The following is a 17,098-nucleotide window of genomic DNA, read 5'->3' as shown; positions in this document are numbered from 1 at the left end:
TTTAGCACTATGTTGTGTCTCTTTTGCCCTGGAGCAGCTGGTTTAATCACATGGCTGAAACACATTACGCTCACAAGATTGAGGATCTAATGGCAATAATCTTTACACACCCCCTACATCTAAAACAAGACAGCGAGTGTAAAGGATTACAGCTCAACACATTTTGCATGTCTTGGTATTAGAGGTTGTGTTGATCATGGTGACATTTAACCACTTATTGCATCCCATAGCTGAAGTGGTAGAGTATGCGACATACTGATAAACGTAGAGCCTGAATGACCTGTAAGTGTGTTGGATAAGTGTCCGCCAAATTTCATAAATGTGAAAATATTATCTGTGGTATATTCTCCGGTGGGTTTCAAAATCAGAAAGTCATGCTCCAGAATTACCCATGCATGCACGCACACGCATCCATCATCTCGCTCGCCATTCTCCTTCCCCCCTCGTCTCTGATGAAGCTATGATAAGTAGAGGCTTGCGTTCTGCCCAATCATTGCCTGTGCCATCAATCAGATCAGACAGACCCCTGTTTACTGACACAAAAGCCTCAAACGCTAGCCATTACAAACACTTTGTTTTCCTCCTAGTAGACAAGAGCAGAATAACAAGACAAAGATCTAAGAATAAATCAAATATCCCACTGAAACACCGTTCTCATACTGATTAAAATCCTGAAATTGTCAACGGGTAACCGATCAAATTTTTTCCCAGCTTAAAAGCTTTTCGCTTGTTTTTTGTTTATTAAAAATCCCCTGTCCCTGCAATGGGCAGATGCTCAGAGGCAATGGCCAGGGTAGGACCCAGACTGCTGTGGCCCAGAAGGGTAAGGTTGCCAAGACAACTGGCCCAGCACCCCTGCTGTTGTCACTCTGCCTGAGTCGCTCAGTCATTGATTCTCTCCATCTTACCAGCTCTCCACATGCAGCTTGCATTGTTCTCAATGGCCCTCATTGAGAAGGCATTATCCCGAATAATACACCTACCATCTCTCCCACATCTATTTTACCCTTTCCATAGTGTGACACATAAATAATAATATATCAACAGACAAAGATGTTTTCAAACTAATTTTAAATAACGACATCGAAAATATCAAAGCTCTAATAACAAAAGGCACATTCATGTTTCATTATTTAATAACAAAAACTACTTACATAAAGCTATGTTGTCATTAAGACCATCATCAAATAAGAAACACATTGAAAATACGACGTGAATAAACGTTCACACTATATGACGTTCCTTGCGCACGGATATATCCTGAAATTCTACTCATCCATTAAATACAAAATATAAAAACGTTCACAGAGACAAACATTAATACCTAAACATTTGATATCTACGCATCACCTGTGCTCTTAGCAGCCAGAGGCCTTCATGAATACAACATTTTGATTTATCTGGAATCTCTACGCTGTTTTCACATCAGTAACGCCACATTGGTCAGTAGCCAAATGACTATTGTGAGATGATCGTGACATTCTTTGAAGCACATTATTGTCTAGAACTTTTTTATAATTAACACAAATAGTTTAACTGAGAACACAAAACTGATATCCAATAAACATACATTTCAATTCTGGTCCATCATATCTAAGTGCTGACTGTTGGATCTTGATAGACTATGAACTCTAGACTCATATTGGCCTGAGGGTGAAGGTTTCTTTCTCAACCTCTTGGCTTCGTTTTGCAGTTTCTGTCGGATGTACCCCTTGATCTCTGCATCGGTCTTGCCAGGAAAGAAATACTGAACTGTTCCTGCAACATTACAATAGAAATCTCAATACGTTGCAGTGTGTCAAGAACAAAAGAAATAAAATGAACAGAAAAGTATCTTACTTAATATTGCCTGGACCTCTTCGGAGGGAAGAGCAGGCTTTGGTTGGCCCCTTTTGTTGTATACGACTCCAGATATAGAGTGGGAAGCTAGGCAGTCTCTCTCATAGAGTCCACGGAGAAGGTCATTGGTCAGTTTTTGGGCAGTGGTGCCTGTGTTACACCTCTCCAAAAGCTCAGGGGTGATGAACTGGGCAGGACATAAAATATTAATATTATATACATTTATGAATCTACAGTTGATAATGCTGTTTCTTTAGATATAAATAGTTGTACAATACAATAATATATGCATTATAATATAATACACAATTATAGGATACTCACGAAAAAATTATTAATAAAAAAATATATTGATTCAATTATAAATAATGTGTCGTCCTATCTTATTTCAGCTTTGACTCGTCTTTTGGTCGAGCACCCGCTGAAGGTTTTCTGGATGTGCGCACAGTCCTCTAAATTCATTTACCTCTGTAAAGAGCCCGTCTTTGTGAGGATTCTGAATGGTTTCATTAGGTTTCTGTGTTCCCGGTCCCTGGTTTATCCAGTGTCCATTCACAACAGCTGGAGCAGACCGCATGTCTGGTATTACTACATCCACCTCAACAGGCACCTGTGCCACGCTCGGAGAAACTAAGAGTGAGGCCCCGTTGTCCACATTTGACCACATATGGGTCTTCTCGATGAGAACTTCCAGGTTTTTGGCCAGCTTTCCACATGCTGTAATGATTAAATCACAACAATAACAAAACATTCAAGAAATATATTCAATACATTCAAACAAAAACGAAGGAAAGTAAAAGATATTCACCTGTAAGGCACCTAAGTTGTTCTTTCAAGTCCTCCATTTCCTTCTGCATGCATAAGACCATGGCAATGAGCTCCTTCTTCGAATAAGACTGTAAATAATGAGCCTCCTGCTATAACAAACAGTACACAAAGCTCACGTCTAGAATGTCAACAAGCAAATGTCTTGAATACTAAGTGAACAAGCAACTCTCATCTACCTCGGTCTCAGAAGCAGGTGGACTGTCAGTGTAGAGGTCTGCGGAAGAACAATCCAGCTCATTAACCTGTCATGACAAGAAAGAGTCCTAATATTCTCTATTTAGCCAAATCAGGTGTAACCACAGATTCTGCCATTTCTTTCATATTTAATATTATAACGATAATATTGTGACTTGGTCGTTGCCGGTTAATATTATAGCTTTAAAGAAGATGAAATGATTTGTGCATCTCTACTGCAATGGTCACAGGTTCGATTCCCAAGTGAATGTACTGTAAGTCTGCTAAATGCATAAAAATCGAAATATTTTAGCTACTTGTATTTCTCATGGTGCATTTTGCAAGGGCACCACCAAAAATTTTGAAAGGAGGTGCTTTCAAACTTTAGAAACTTTTAGATTAAGATTTCAAATGACAAAAGTTTTATACAAGTCGTGTACTTGTTTTTTAAGGGAAATGATTACGAGGCTGTTGTGGTGAACGCCTGATGAGGTTTCGATCAAATGGAGTATTGTACCATGCTTTACCCTATTGTTCTCCATTAGAGGCCGGGCATGGCTGGCTGCCTGCCCTGCCTCACACCACTGCTCCGGGGTATCAATCTACAGTCTGACGGTGTTTTACCGAAGGCGCGAAAAGTGTTGTAGTACACCAACAACAGTAATTGGAGCGATTGTTGAGTAAAATGTTGATAACAACCGACGAGTAACAACTAACGTTAGGGCAATCAAAACAGAAAGCATTCGCGGTCCATTTCCCTTGTCAAAATGCATCAAAATAAACATCAAACACATATTTTTAGTAAAAGCCCAAACCTTCATGTCTAACTTCTGAAAACCGACATCGGATGATATATTTCCTCCTGCTTTCTCTTTGGCAGGATACATTTTTCTCCGTTTCTGTGCACCGTTGGACAGACAGTCGGGTTGACATGATACAAATGATTATTTTGGGATAAAACACATGCCATTAACAATTCCAAACCAACAGTGAGGTATTAAACACTTAAAACGCGTTCGTCTTACACTGAAGCAGTCCGGTTTTTGTTCCTCTTCCTCGTCTTCTTCATTTTCGTAGTCAAGAATACGCTGGGCTTTTGTTTTCCTTCTCATTTCTCTCCCATTATTTTATTTGCGAGCGAGAAAAAGGGACTCCACTCTGCATAATGCAGTTACGCTCTATTAGACTAAAAATAATACAATCCCCGTCTGAGGTTTGAAGGCAATCGCTGTCGGTCTACAAGAGATAGCGACAATTATGTTGCTTGCGATGATTGTACTTCGGATCAAATACTTCAGAGTGAATCCATGAAGAAGACTTTACCGAGAAATTACACAGACACATCTGAAGCAAACGCACCGTAGCGTAACGTGGCACGAGCTCGAGTCCCGTCTCGAGTCTAACTGCACATCCTCAGAACAACAGGAAATCCCTTGCAAAAAATTTACCATGGTAACCCTAGTTTCCGCCAAAATACCCTAGTTAGTACGTTTAACGTTATAGTTACTGCGGTTGAAGTATAATAAATTAAACATAGAATAATATTCAAAGCGCGCAGAAGCTGTCGGAAACATAGTTTGTTTTTTTTGGGGGGGAATAACAAGTTACCACAGTTTTACTGCAATAACGTGAGTAATTATGGTATGTTGGGGGAATAACAAGTTACCACAGTTTTACTGCAATAACGTGAGTAATTATGGTATGTTGGCGGAAACTATGGTAACCATGGTAAATATTTTTAAGCAGCGTCCTTATAAATCAAATTTCCATCCTTTATAAACGCTGTAGACTACATTATTAACTATTTGGTATTTCCACTGGTGTTTTCGTGGGTATTAATGTCGGCAGACTGACGTTTACATCATATTTATCCTGATAATTGAGAAAGTTAGATTCGTCATGCACTTTTATGAAAGATTCTTTGAGGCGTCAACAAAATAATTCGCTAATTACTTTACAGCAAATTACAGATTTCCACTTGAAAAATCTATTTCTTCAAAATACCTGTACAGATGTGGTAACTGATGTGGTAACTTAATTAAATAGTATAAAGTCTAAACAATAACTGCAGTAGAATTTTGAATCAACTTTTTTACCATGGTAAACATGAAAAAAACAAGAGTTTAATTACAGCTTTTGTCCACTTTCATAATGGTGGGGGTCCTAAAATTTGTTTTCATAAGGTTTGTTCAACTTCTAAAACATTGTCACCTAGTCTGAAAAGCCATAGGCACAAGGTCACTGTATTTACACTGGTAAGGGAGGATGCTCAAAAGAAAACAGTAGGCCTATGCACTATTTAATTCAGCTGCACTAGTTTATACCAATAATGATTCCTGGAACAAAGAGACCTTCTTTTAAATGTTGTCTGACCAATTCATGTGACCGATGTTTACTGACGTTTTTTCATTTCCAGGATTCTTTTTCACTAATCAATTATTATGCTTCTCTCTAATGTTTCTTTGGTAACTCCTGACTTGTACGGCATAGCAGCATGTTTGTTTGGAATGAACAAGAGTATGTTGTAAAGTAACACACTCATACCCACAGTAATATGCTAATATGCATCTTTTGTCAAAACCACTAGACATATTCCAAAATATATATCTTGTTAATCTCTTGTTGGCCATGGTAGTCAGTGATTATAACTTCTAATTTATTTGATATTATAGCATAATATTCTTTTCATTAAATAATCAAATAGCATTTCAACAGTTTCAGGTGTAGTTTGAAACACTAAACCAAAAACTCCTAAAATTCAAAGTTAGACTAATCAAAATTTTAACATACGAATTCTTAATGTTCTTGCATCCCTTTATTAAAAACAACTGTATTTCTGAGGATTTAGATCCCAGCTAACATAAGGCTGGCGGACCAGTGGCGGGTCACCAGTGGCAAAGTTGGCAGTCCACCTGCGGGAACCACCTGCGGGCCACCGGCTTTTTGCTCATCGTTTTTCCAGCGGTCCACCGACGGCAGCTGCCATATTTCCACCGGTGGTCTGCTGCTAAGCCGCTGGTTTATCATTAATGTTTGCTGGCGGCCCACAGTCTGTCCGCGGTTTATAATCGTTAAATCACGCTAACCAAAATGTCAATCAACACAAAAACCAATGTTCAATAACAACTGCAAATTTAATATTTTAACAGATTAAATACACAAACGCATTACATTTATCAGACCAACACACAAATACAGTATTTGTACCCATATTGAAGTTATCCATGTTTTTTTACAGCATTTGCAGTAAGACCATACAAAATCTACTACAATGATTGATATTTTGTAGCAAAACCACAATAACTATGACATTACTAAACCTATACAGACTTTCACCATGGTTTCAAAAGCATCATAACCATTTTTAAAACCTTGATTTGAAAAAAGAAAAAAATATGATTACATGGTTGCAGTGTTACCATAGTAAAACCCAGGATAGCTGTCGTAAGGGTATAGAGCTTAACAATGCATATAATTTCAAAGCATCTTAAAAATGCATGTTTCAATGTTGCAATCAAAAAATATATCCTTTAATCAGCCAGAGGTGGGTGTGACTCACTGAGAAACAACAAAGTGATGTTCATATCACAATAGCTCTAAGACAATACAAGTCATGTGTTTAAAGTAATGTTCAGTTAAACAGGCAATATTATTATAGGTTAAGTTTGCAGATTTTCAACCCATATCCGGCCTTTTTTTGTGGACAAGTAAATGGGAATATCTCAGTAAGTAACTAAAAAAATAAGGGTAAACATTGTCCATTTACATATACGGCCATTATTGTAACAATACAAAGTGGATTGCCAATCAGCAAACTTTCACTTTTATAGGCAGTGTAATCAGGCAGTGATTACAATATTTGGCAGGTTTTTTGCCTTTATTTGTACAGTATAGTATGAGAGAGGACAGGAAGTGAAGTGGGAGAGAGAAGGGGGTAGGGTCGGGAAAGTACCACGAGCCGGCAATCGAACTTGTGTCGCCCAGAGCACAACCACGCCATGTGTCGGAGCACTGCCCACGAGGCTATCAGCTCTTACATATTTGGCAGTTTTGTATGTCCATCTATAGTTGCCATCATCTGAAGTCTTTGTGAGTGTTGGCATCATCTGAAGTCTTCACAAGTGATGCTGTATCCAATCTGGAGCTGCCGTAATCTTAAAGTGTAAACCCTGATAGATTGAAACAGGAAAGCAAAGGGAGAAAGATTAGCACTGCTGCTGTTCATAATATTATTTTAAGCAAAAGATGATCATGTACACTTTTTACTATTTCATTTATGAAGATCAAGGTTACAAGATGTGTTATGGGAATGCTTAACTAAATGTGAAAAAGCTCTGGCTCCTTTAACGGACTCTGATATCCTGGATACTACCAATACTCCAGAGCTTGTGATTTATCTTATTTTGGAATTATCTGGTTTAATAGCCATCAGGTTTTTTCTAGGTCCCTTAGTAAATTTGTCATCATAATTTGAAGAACTGGAAAGTCTCTATGGTACAAACTATGCAATAGTATCATTTAAGTGGGAGGAACACGCAATCATAACTATAATTTACACTACAATTCAAAGGGTTCAGACTTTTTTATTTCTCTCATTATATGAATATATTGTAAACTGTACTTTATTGTAAACTGAATTTTCAACATCATTACGCCAAAGTTCAGTGTCACATGATCCAAGTGACAATTTTGTTGCTCAAGACACTGAAGACTGAAGTAATGATGTTGAAAATTCATACTTGCATCACAGAAAAAAATTACACTTTACTATATATATTCAAAAAGAAAACAGCTCTTTTATATTGTGGTTAATTAACAGTATTTCTGTTTATATTGTATTTTTTGTCAAATAAATATCAACATAAATAACAATAGCTAGCAAAATAGACATAAAAAGGAAATAAAAATATACACTACTGTTAAAAAGTTTAAGGCTATAACTTTAAGGTTTTTGTTACTTGTCATTGGATTCATACTCGTAGCACCTTGGAGATGTTTTCTGACAGGAGGTCTACTCCACTTCTACTGCACAGCCATCAGCATGGAAAATCTACAAACATAACATTGAATGTTAAGGAATGACAATATAGTTAACTGGGTTTGCAGGTACAAAACCGACTGTCAGAGAAGCTGCAATACATACACAGCAAAATCGCCAGTGTTAAAAAAGGTCAAATTAACTCTCACAGTGTATATATAAGACACACTTCGATAGTGTGGATTTAACATTTTTTAACACTGGCGATTTTGCTGTGTATGAACTCTCTTAAAAGCAGTTTTAAATTGGCTAATGCTAATCAGTCTGTCATCAAGGCTCATTTTATGTAGGCCTTCAGACCAAAGTAACCCACCCAGTCCCTGACTTTCATCACATCTGAAAAGTATTTCTTCTGCAATTACTTTAGAATTGGAATTGCGTACAAATCACAAGTCATTCACAATGACATGGGGAAATATACTGTTGAACGAATTCTGAATGTTGAATGAAACTGTATGTATGGTTTTTATGTTTGTTAGAATGAAAAAGCCCCAGGGAAGGGGTTTTAATCTAAATCAGCAGTTGCAATTTCAGTACATCAGACAATTGTGCCACATTACAGCAACTGATTGCACACAAAAATACCGTTAAATATTTTGGGCTATTAAATGAGAACTAAAGGGAGGCTATGGGCTAATTTTCACTCTTTTAACTCCAGTGAATATGTCATAGATATAATGTATATAATGAGTGCCATCTAGTGGCTCGTAGTTCGAACAGTTACTACAGAAAAATAATATGGGGATTACAGATTATATCCATTAACAAATACACATCAAAACCTTATTTTAAATTTTTAACAAAATAACAAAGGCATGCAGTTAAATGGCCTTTTGGTTGGTGAGTGTGTGTCTGCGAGTCCCCTCAGATGAATTGCATGATGTGAAACATACTCGGAGTTAGCCTAATTCTCAATTTACATGAGAAAACGGCATTAATTTAATTAAACAAATTTCAAGTAGTTGAGAAAAGTATTTTGCGGTTATCTTCGGATTTAAGTTAATGTGTTTTCACACTTTAAGTTGCATCCTAATTTTTGACACTCCATACAGAAGTGGAATTGCTCAGTTACAATTACCGTGACTGCATATAGCCAAAACAGGTTGATACAAATATAAAAGAAATTATGTGTATATAAAATAATTGCATTCAGATTTTTTTTCTCATATACAAGTATAAATTACATCGTCTATAGGCACAAAAAACGACTTATATTTGTATAATTATTGAAATATCACGTGAATAGACGCAACTTTTTTCTTAAATGGACACAGCCTTTTTCTTGTAAGTGTACACTGAATTATTTTAAAAGAAGTACATTGGTGTTTCACTTACGTTTATTTACATATAAAATGTTTATTTTTAGGTTGAGTATACAACGGGGAATTTTGATGAATGATCTCATCTAGCGTAGGCACGAGAATGTTCTACGCATGCGCAGTCTCGGCATGTTTCAGTTTCAGTCAAGTTGTCGGCTAGAGGAAATTTTGCAAGTCATGGTGGGCCATTCAAAGCAAGAGGGGAGTGACAACGTAGATATTTAGGAAAATTAGAGCTCAGTTAGTTGAAAGTGAAAGTACTCTGAGTGATTTGTCAGCAAACCGTTCCAGAGTAAGTATAAAAACAGACTATTTAATGCTATGCTAGCGTGCTAACTTAGCTATAGCTTCCAAACCCGGTAATGTGTCCGTGTGGATGTTGCAAATGCATTAGACAGCTTTGCTTTAACGGCAAGAATCCACTTGAGTAGTTGGGCGTTACCAATACACACAACTTAGTATTTAATAAAGTTGTTATTAGTAATTCTATGCCCCTTGTAGAAACATGTCAGGGCCCGCCTCCGCTATTGGCTGTAAATCGTAGAGAGCATGAGTGACAGACTTCTTAACCAATCAGCGGCTGTTGCGCCACTTGTTGCCAACGGGGCTGCTGGGCTCAGTTAGCGGAAGTGTGAGAGGTCAATACTTCCCGGTGCATGGACAAGTAATTTCGTTTAGATTGTATGGGTGAGTCAATAGATAACACCAGATCAAAGCACAACCGCTGATCTGCAGTTTATTGATGAAGAACTCTGGCGATTTTTGATCGTAATTCTGCTTTTGGTTATTCTAAGATTAACGGGATGGATGAGACGACGTGGGTGTGATTGAGAGGTGGGTCTGTGCGGTGGGGGTCAATGATGCATTCATGTTTAATAATAATCTCACACTAAAACTGTAAATGGGAATTTTACTATATCGTGTTGCATTTTGTTGTGATTTTTGATGTTCTTTTAACTTTGTTTACCATTGATTATTTTACTAGGCTGTATTAAGATTTGTTGTGGTCTTTTTATTGAATTTGATTATCATTTGGATAAAGAGAATTATATATTTGATTATTATAAATGGACATTGAATTGAAATAAGCTTACCTTCTTTCTTTCTTTTTTCTATGCAGGGTGGATTAATCAAAATATACCTATAAGGTGGATAAAAGTTATTTGGATGAAAATACTTCAAGCACAACAAAGAGAAATACGATTTATTTTACCTTCATCTTCTGTTTTATTTTATTAAAATCATATGATAGTGAAAAGAGAGAGTAGTTTCTTTTTTCCTAAATCTACTTTGCTTTCTCGTATATAAAAAACTGACCAGAACCTAATTTGGTCTGACGTTTGTTTGCGTGTCATTTTTGTTTTTGCTTTTTGAGTTTTTCTTTTTTGTTCCTTTGCAAAGAAATGCTTTACTTGAAAAAGTACTTCACAGAGGGTCTTATTCAGTTCACTATCCTTCTGAGTCTAATTGGGGTACGGGTGGACTTGGACACTTACTTAAATAATCAGCTCCCCCCACTTCGTGAGATCATCCTGGGCCCCAGCTCGGCCTACACCCAGACGCAGTTCCACAATCTCCGCAACACCCTGGACGGCTATGGGATCCATCCTAAAAGTGTGGACTTGGACCATTTTTTCGCCACCCGTCGGTTGCTGAACCAGGTGCGCTCCCTGGATCATCTGCGCTTGCCCAGCACCGAGCTGAGCGCCTGGCTGGTGCATCGTGACCCTGAAACTGTGGTTTCGGCAACCAGCCAGTCCGGCCCCAGCATTGCCCTGGACAATGGGGGCAGCCTGGAGGACGTGAACAACTCCGAAGCCTCGGCCATGAGAGGGGCTGGAGGTGCTACTGAGACCACTTACAGCCCCAGTGGAGAGGACAGTCTGGGAGCTGTGGCCCCTGAGGACATTCAGGAGCAAGCGGACAGAGAGACCAGTGACGATCTCTCCAAAGAGGTACAGTAGCTGTGTGTTTTTAGCTTAGCATACTGTAATTTGATTGGTTTGGGTCTCATGTTCGATTATCTTTCAGCTTTATGCTATTATCTCTATTAGATTTACTGTATCACATATGTGCTGGTGAGTGGGTTTGGAGGGGTACTGTTTCTAATTTTGTGCTTTACAATAGTGGCCTGATAGGGTGTGGCCACAGTAAAGCCTCTCTCTCAGAGTTAGAGCTGTGTCTTTTTTTAAAGATAGTCTGCTATAAATCATAGTATGGCTGCTTGATGTCAACCCGTGTATTGTATTGTTTTCTAGCAATATCACAGTTGGATAATGTGAAACAATTTAGGCTGCACAGACACGTGTTGTAGCTCTAAGGCTAGTTTTTTTTGAAGACTTGCCCTTCAGAGATGGAGGTCAGATACTCTTATGATTGAAACATAACCTTTTTAGCTTTTAGTTGTTTTGAGGAAAGGAAAAGGCAAGTTTGTTCCTAAACTATGCTTGAGACAATTAGATCAACAAGAACGGAATAATCTGTGTCGTGTTCCTCATTAAACATAATTTATTGACGTTATCTTGTAATCTTAGCCCTCCAAGGGTCTGTCTTCATGCTTGATGACCACCCTCTTTGGTAATTATATTTATAGGACATTGACCTCATAGACATCCTTTGGAGGCAGGATATTGACCTTGGTGCTGGACGAGAAGTATTTAACTATAGCAGTCGGCAGAAAGACAGTAAGGCTGGTAAACCTAATGAAGAGAACGAAGAGGCAGGTGGAAGAGAGGAAAACTGGAGAAACGGACTTTATCTACAAGCAGTGCAGAGCCTAACGCATGTTGATGGAGAGACAGGAGAGAGCATACCTGAAGAGGTATGTGCTGTAATATGATAGGAAAGTGATGGCCACAGCGAGGTTTTGTTTATGTATGCTTTAAGAAAGGGAGGCTGGATAGTTGAAATTGCAGATAAACAGATGTCTTGTAATTACAATGAATCTGTTATCTTTTCTAGCTAACCAGTCTCGGTGCTCAGACCTCATTATCCCTGCAGGAATGTCTGAGGCTTCTGGAGGCTACCTTTCCATTTGGAGAAGAGTCAGAGGTAGCAGCAACAGAATCATTGCTTGCTTACAACATTGCTTGAATTAACATGGTATTGTTTTAATTTGATTGTCGTTTCTCTGTTCTTTAGTTCCAGAACTCTAGTTCCACCTCACAGCTGACAGCTCCAACCGAGGAAACTCCATCTACATCACAGGGGCTCCCCATACAAGCCCCTATATCCCAGTCTGATACACCACTAGACCTGGAACAGCAGTGGCAGGACATTATGTCTATAATGGAATTGCAGGTTTGTACACTTAGGGCGTACTCACATTTAGCCCGGTTGCTCTCAACTGTGCCCAAGCGCGATTATCCCCACTCCCCCGCTGGCCTGCGCTCACATTGCTCTTTACCATCCACACCTGGGCACGCTTTCATCATTACGATGCGACTGCTTCGAAGCAAACGTAAGCAAAGCGATCCCTCTCAGCACATGTGTACCATGCCCGAGCCCAACCGCACCATGCTCTGGCCCACCTCTTCCAAGCGAGCCAGGGACCGCTAAAGAACCATGCCCGGGCGCGATACGGAGCGATCACACTAGTAAAATGAACCAGGCTTTGGGGGTCAAACGTGCTCAGGCACAGTTCAGATTGCCTAGTGAGAGTACACCCTTACTGCATACATCAAAGAAACATTAAGCCGTTGTTAATATAGAAATTCTTTTTTTAGGACATGGAGGTGAACAACACTGCAGTAAACGTCACCACGAATAATGACTCCAATAACAACAATGCAAGCACCACAGAATCAGCCACAAGTTTTGGTGTCCTACCATCCAGTCTCATTAACCAGGATGTTAGCCTCCACCAGGCGTCACTTCCCAGCTGCAGCCAGGACTTCCCTACACTCTTCAACCCTGAGCTGGATTCCACTGAGGGCCAGCGACCTACCTTAGTCAGGCTCTCTTCCAGCAACTCCTCCAACATCAACTCAACATTTGGAACTACTAACTTGACTGGACTTTTCTATACACCACCTCTAAACAGTTCAACCAACCTATCCACCACTCCTGTGCTGCCCGACCCTTTTACCAGTCTGCTTGAAGAGTCCATGCTAGATGAAATTAGCCTGCTAGACCTCGCAATGGAAGAAGGCTTTAGCCAAGCCCAGGCTTCTCAGCTTGAGGACGAGCTCGATTCAGACTCCGGTCTTTCATTAGACTCCAGCCATAGCCCGGCCTCCCCCAGCAATTCGGAAACTTCATGTTCATCTGCCGCGTCGTCCTCGTCCACCTCCGCAACGTTCTCAGAGGAAGGAGCTGTGGGGTACAGCACAGATTCAGAGGCAGCCACAGTCGAAGCAGAGGAAGGAGCCGTCGGAGGCTGTCAGCCAGAGTACAGCAAATTGTGCCGCATGAGCTACCAAGATCCCTCTCAGTTTCACGGCATACCGCAATTGGAAAGTGTCAATCACAACCACACTTATAATCTGCCACTGGCATCTCCCTATTCCGAACACTCCCAGCTGTCTGCGTCCAGCAGCAAGAAAGGTAGAGACAAGCAAATACAGCAGACGAAGCTCCAGCCACCGCAGGACTTCATAGACAGGCAGACAAGCCGCGACGAACGTAGGGCAAGAGCCATGGACATCCCATTCTCCAATGAGAAAATCATAAACCTACCCGTTGAGGAGTTCAATGAGCTTCTAGCCAAACATAATCTCAACGAGGAACAGCTTTCCCTTATCCGTGACATCCGCCGTCGTGGCAAAAACAAAATGGCTGCACAGAACTGCCGCAAACGCAAGCTAGACACCATCCTCAACCTCGAGCAGGGTGTGCAGGATATGCGACGTGATAAAGCTCGGCTGCTGAAGGAGAGGATGGAGTTCATTAAGTGCATCAGACAGATGAAGCAGAAGGTTCAGAACCTTTACCAGGAAGTGTTTGCACAGCTGCGGGACGAGGAGGGCAGACCCTACTCTGCCAGCGAGTACTCGCTGCAGTACGGCCCTGACGGCAGCGTTCTTCTCATGCCTCGTAGCATGACAACAGAACAAGGACACAAGCCTGAGAAGAAGCAGAAGGACAAAAAGAAGTGAGGAGCTTGAACTGCTGCCCTTTTATTTTCCGCAAAGGCACTACCATAAAAAGTATTTTAAAAGGCAAAGGACGCCTTTTTCTTTGACGAGATTCTAGCAAGGAGAAGAAAATTGCATCATTGATTACTCTTCCTGCATTGGGTTTTCTTTGTTCTTTTTTCGGTTCAGAAGTTTTTTCCTGAACGCGGCATTAAAGCAGATATGCTTTGAGTAGTTCAGATTTTTCATCGATGCACACGTAATGAGAAGGATACTTTCAGATGAACTGAAAGACTGGTGAAGAAGGCGTCCCTCACAAGATGCTCTTGGAAGAACTGATTTGAGGCTCATTAATGGTCCTAAAAATGTAGTCAATGAAATGCAGTTTTAGCATTGGCCCAGCACTGGCGGTGTTTGTTAATACCCCGGGTTTACGTTTGTGAATGAGGAAGAACCCCTTGATGCTAAGAGCTGGAAGGAAAGGCTGTGCTAGAAGTATTGAGAAACCCAAAGAAAATACAGGCATGCCAATACTAACTAAAGGTTGTGTTGTGCGATTCTCTTGTTCCCATAACAAAATCATACTGGTCTCTCTGTGGATTTTAATTCACATGTCACGTCAATTAGGGACAATTTCTGTCACTGGACAGAAGTTTCACCTGAAATGTCTCAATCCCATTTGCCAAGGAACTGAGATGAAGGGGAAAAGAGAGTGTTTGGATTTATCTTTGAGGTTTGTGGAATTGCATTGTATTATAGAGGTACAGATGGAGGATGGCTGCACACTGCATTACTAATAAATCAGCTTCTGTACCCTCTTCTGCACTGTAAATCAACACTGTAGTTTGCCTATAATAAGCTTCTGGTCTTCAGCTTTTTCCTCTACTGCTGGGGAAAGGGTGTCTTAGTCCCTCAGTCAGCTTTAAACGCTACTATCCCATGTGCATAAACTTTTGAATGAGCCATCAGACCTGGACACCTGATTGGCATAAATGCAGATTGCTCCTGAATTATGTGATCAAGTCTGGTGTGTCTTGGTATACAGGATTACAAACCATTCATGTTTAGCCTTGGTTGCAGGGCATAATGCTTTGTTTCTTCAGCAATTTACGCTAGTTCGTTCTGTTGTAGGAGTTTGTTGGGAGGACACATTTTATGGAGAGGCTTTTTGTTTCAGTTGTATGTCACCTGGAAAATAATAAAAATGCACACTGAAATTTCATAGTAGCAGACATTTAGAGGTTTAATTCTCTTTTGCTGGGCGAATGTTAAACATTTGACGTGAACCTCTGTCCCAGAATTCTTTACTTCATTAAACACTACTTTCACACAACCTTTATTGGCATTTAAGTCAGAATGGTTTGCCAATAACCATCTAGATTACGTTTTACCACAGCCTAAGAATATAGCTGACCTGACGTATCATTTAATTACAGAATGGGATTAAGAAACAGTAATACTGATGTGAATGTCTAATCTACATTATGTTCGTCTTCATTCGGTCTCTGTCGCTTCCATCTACACTGTTCACATAGTACCAAGTACCATGTGACACAATCAGTGTCTGGTTTGGTGCAACATAAATAAATATGCAAGAAAAAAGTAATTTTTGTCTCAACTTGGTAAGAGACAATCTTTATGTTACTGGTTACAAACAATTAGTGTAGATGGGATAGAGACAATGGTAAAAAAAGAGTGGTTCATTAGATGAGTATACGTATTATAATGTCATAACTACTTGTCATCATTAAGCACTGTTCTTTTTGTCCGTCTTGTTTGTTTTGTAAATATTTTTATGTTCTGTACGTCTCGTCCCAATTGCTTGGTTAAACCAGGCCTTTTTGCACCTTCTTTGAATTTGCCTGTTCAGATTTATTCATGTTTGATTCACATTAAGAGATTTGCTGGCAATCTGGAATTGTTATTTTGTTAATTAATAAACTTTTGTTTCATTTACTGGTTTTTCCTCTTTTAAAGTGAAAAGATTTGTGAACAAAGTATGGAAAAAATAATCTAAATAAAATGTATTAAAAATACAGTGTGGGAGGATTTGGTTATGCCGTAAAATCTGAAGATTAGTTTCCCAGTTTCTTAAATCCTAGTTTTGTCAAAGGGATAGTTCACCCAAAAGTGAAATTTATTTAATCATTTACTCACCCTCTTGTCATTTTAAACCTGTATGATTTTTTTATTCTGACAAACAAAATATATTTTTAAGTATGTTGGTAATCTGAAAAACAGCGGTACGATTGACTTTCACTTGTTTTATGTCTATACAATAGAAGTGAATGGGTAAACATATAAAATATATTTTGTGTTCTGCAGAAGAAACAAAGTCAGTCAAGTTTGAATTGACAAGACTGAGTAAATGATGACTGTCACTGAATGATTAATATTCATTTTTGGTTGAACTGTCTCTTTAATGATCACTGATGGGAGCTGATTGTTTCAATGCTGTGCCATGGACTGCATTATGGATTAAAAATCAAGTGAAAAGGATCGGGAATACACTGCCTAGACTAAGTATACACAATTTTATATTAACTATTTTGACAACAAAGCTTTTTATTTTTTTAAATGAACTCAATGGCAGTTCTGATAATATGCAATAATAGCATGGTTAAACAAAACATCCTTAAAAGTTTTTTTTTTTTAGAAGAAAGAATGTTACAATTCTACTTTGCTGTTTGACAGTAATAAGACAAGTATCAAGGTAACAACTAAACTGACTGTACATAGTGATGTTTACGTTATAGAAAATGGCAAACATATTTACAAACACAATGTCAAGACAAGAAAGACTATCATATTAGGGATCGTCCACA

At 39.2% G+C, this 17,098-nt stretch overlaps 2 protein-coding genes across 10 annotated transcripts; one reads left to right on the top strand and one right to left on the bottom strand.

The window, feature by feature from the left end:
- Positions 1-1,118: 1,118 nt before the first annotated feature.
- Positions 1,119-4,279, bottom strand: si:ch211-194k22.8 (uncharacterized). Of its 6 annotated transcripts, none has more exons than XM_057358511.1 (7): positions 3,867-4,279; positions 3,657-3,740; positions 2,844-2,909; positions 2,648-2,756; positions 2,306-2,556; positions 1,840-2,026; positions 1,119-1,758 (listed from the first exon to the last, which is right to left on the bottom strand). In XM_057358511.1, exons 1-7 carry the CDS (start codon positions 3,951-3,953, stop codon positions 1,574-1,576), a joined length of 969 nt encoding a protein of 322 aa, XP_057214494.1. In that variant the 5' UTR covers positions 3,954-4,279; the 3' UTR covers positions 1,119-1,573. The 6 variants fall into 6 exon arrangements, with proteins under 6 accessions (XP_057214494.1, XP_057214495.1, XP_057214496.1 ...); XM_057358512.1 differs by having other exon boundaries at positions 2,648-2,753; XM_057358513.1 differs by having other exon boundaries at positions 2,844-2,881; positions 3,657-4,279.
- A 5,043-nt stretch (positions 4,280-9,322) lies between these two features.
- On the top strand, positions 9,323-16,229 carry nfe2l1b (nfe2 like bZIP transcription factor 1b). Of its 4 annotated transcripts, XM_057358380.1 has the most exons (8): positions 9,323-9,490; positions 9,700-9,885; positions 9,993-10,032; positions 10,319-11,153; positions 11,792-12,019; positions 12,160-12,249; positions 12,340-12,498; positions 12,924-16,229. In XM_057358380.1, the coding sequence occupies exons 4-8, from the start codon at positions 10,602-10,604 to the stop codon at positions 14,292-14,294; spliced, it is 2,400 nt and encodes a 799-aa protein (XP_057214363.1). In that variant the 5' UTR covers positions 9,323-9,490; positions 9,700-9,885; positions 9,993-10,032; positions 10,319-10,601; the 3' UTR covers positions 14,295-16,229. The 4 variants fall into 4 exon arrangements, with proteins under 4 accessions (XP_057214363.1, XP_057214362.1, XP_057214361.1 ...); XM_057358379.1 differs by lacking the exon at positions 9,700-9,885; XM_057358378.1 differs by lacking the exons at positions 9,700-9,885; positions 9,993-10,032.
- The last annotated feature ends 869 nt before the right edge of the window (positions 16,230-17,098 follow it).

Source organism: Triplophysa rosa, linkage group LG18 (genome assembly GCF_024868665.1).
Source record: "Triplophysa rosa linkage group LG18, Trosa_1v2, whole genome shotgun sequence".
In the NCBI taxonomy this organism is placed as follows: domain Eukaryota; kingdom Metazoa; phylum Chordata; class Actinopteri; order Cypriniformes; family Nemacheilidae; genus Triplophysa; species Triplophysa rosa.
Note: the sequence above shows the minus strand (reverse complement) of the source record. Positions and strands in the feature narration are given on the sequence as shown.

Coding starts and splice junctions, on each gene's coding strand:
- nfe2l1b (XM_057358378.1), top strand. CDS start 10,602: ATGCTTTACTTGAAAAAGTACTTCACAGAGGGTCTTATTCAGTTCACT. Junction 11,154..11,791: donor GTGACGATCTCTCCAAAGAG/GTACAGTAGCTG, acceptor TTATATTTATAG/GACATTGACCTCATAGACAT. Junction 12,499..12,923: donor TGTCTATAATGGAATTGCAG/GTTTGTACACTT, acceptor TTCTTTTTTTAG/GACATGGAGGTGAACAACAC.
- si:ch211-194k22.8 (XM_057358511.1), bottom strand. CDS start 3,953: ATGAGAAGGAAAACAAAAGCCCAGCGTATTCTTGACTACGAAAATGAA. Junction 2,910..3,656: donor TTCAGAAGTTAGACATGAAG/GTTTGGGCTTTT, acceptor TTGTCATGACAG/GTTAATGAGCTGGATTGTTC. Junction 2,557..2,647: donor ACAACTTAGGTGCCTTACAG/GTGAATATCTTT, acceptor TAATCATTACAG/CATGTGGAAAGCTGGCCAAA.